The sequence below is a fragment of the Anneissia japonica genome, unplaced genomic scaffold (genome assembly GCF_011630105.1).
Source record: "Anneissia japonica isolate Jap-2015-1 unplaced genomic scaffold, ASM1163010v1 scaffold113645_len1765_cov130, whole genome shotgun sequence".
NCBI lineage: Eukaryota > Metazoa > Echinodermata > Crinoidea > Comatulida > Comatulidae > Anneissia > Anneissia japonica.
In genome coordinates, this window is record NW_022685325.1 from 1 (window position 1) to 1,765 (window position 1,765).

At 37.4% G+C, this 1,765-nt stretch overlaps 1 protein-coding gene across 1 annotated transcript; it reads left to right on the forward strand.

Annotated features, from left to right (window-relative positions):
• Positions 1-411: 411 nt before the first annotated feature.
• Positions 412-1,754, forward strand: LOC117111317 (mucin-2-like; the record flags this gene model as incomplete). The annotated part of the gene is made up of 2 exons (XM_033254248.1): positions 412-474; positions 814-1,754. Coding segments are annotated over 2 exons (1,004 nt in total), but the record flags the coding sequence as incomplete, so codon positions are not given.
• Positions 1,755-1,765: the final 11 nt, after the last annotated feature.

Sequence of the window (1,765 nt, forward strand, 5' to 3'; positions counted from 1 at the left end):
ATATATATATATATATATTTGTATATAAAATGTAGGTCTACCTGATATGCGTTTATTATTAGTTTTTACTTTTTGTTTTGTCGGGGTCAAATGGAGACAAGCTTTGCTTCTATTTTTGATCCTAATTAATTAATTTTAATGTTGTCCACTTTATTTATCACTTGATGTATTTATTAATTAATTGAATAAATGTTAATTGAAATTGAAAATTATATTATCATATAATTTAAACTAATCGTGCATTTTATAGGTCATACTGTGCATTGAACTGGGTAATTAGAGATCAATTTTTTCTATGTACTTGTGAGCAGTAATTATACACTGTGTCTGGATTTTGTGTCTAATTATTATAGTCATTTAGTAAAAGTTATTATGAGCTTTAATTTTTTTCTATTTTGCTGTAATATTTAGGTCCACCACCAAATGTGACAACAATTACACCACCACCATTAGGCCCGTTTACAACACCCGTGTGTAAGTATGTATGCATAGTGCATCTCATTCTGACTTATAATACTTTGAAGTATTAATGAATAACAGAAGTAGTCATCCATGAACATATTATATGAAACCAATTTTGTGAAAAAAAATGTTATAGAATATACAGAAGGGAATGTTGTTCGTCGTTGAATGGATTTACTCCCAGAAATACTTTCAGTAATTTGACTTCCAGAAATACAGTAATAGAAAGAATAACGCCACTAATGCCAATGATATTGATAATGATAATAAATGATGATGATTCATACTTTAATGAGGGCATATGTGATTGTAAAATTTTCCATAATATTTAATTAAAAACTACACCAACAGTTAGCACAACCGAAGAACCAACTACTACGCTCACGTCAACAGTGCAGTCAACAACTACAATAACAGTTACAACAACCGAAGAACCAACTACTACGCTTACGTCAACAATGCAGCCAACAACTACACCAATGGTTACCACAACCGAAAAATCAACTACTACGCTCACCTCAACTATGCAGCCAAAAACTACACCAACACCAACGGTTACTACAACTGAAAAACCAAATACTACGCTTACGTCAACAGTGCAGCCAACAACTACACCGACATCTACACCAACATTTACCACAGCCGAAGAACCAACTACTACGCTCACGTCAACAGTGCAGCCAACAACTACACCAACAGTAACCACAACTGAAGGACCAACTACTACGCTCACGTCAACAGTGCAACCAACAACTACACCAACAGTGACCACAACAGAAGGTCCAACTACTACGCTGACGTCGAAAGTGCAACCAACAACTACACTAACAGTGACAGCAACTGAAGAACCAACTACTACGCTCACGTCAACAGTGCAGCCAACAACTACACCAACAGTAACAACAATTGAAGGACCAACTACTACGCTGACGTCAACAGTGCAACCAACAACTACACCAACAATGGCCACAACTGAAGTACCAACTACTACGCTGACGTCAACAGTGCAACCAACAACTACACCAACAATTACCACAACTGAAGGACCAACTACTACACTGACGTCAACAGTGCAGCCAACAACTACTCTAACGGTTACCACAACCGAAGAACCAACTACTACGCGTACGTCAACAGTGCAGCCAACAACTACACCAACAGTTACTACAGCCGAAGAACCAACTACTACGCTTACGTCAACAGTGGAGCCAAGAACTACACCAACAGTTACCACAACTGAAGAACCAACTACTACGCTCACGTCAACAGTGCAGCCAACAACTACACTAACAGTTACCACAAC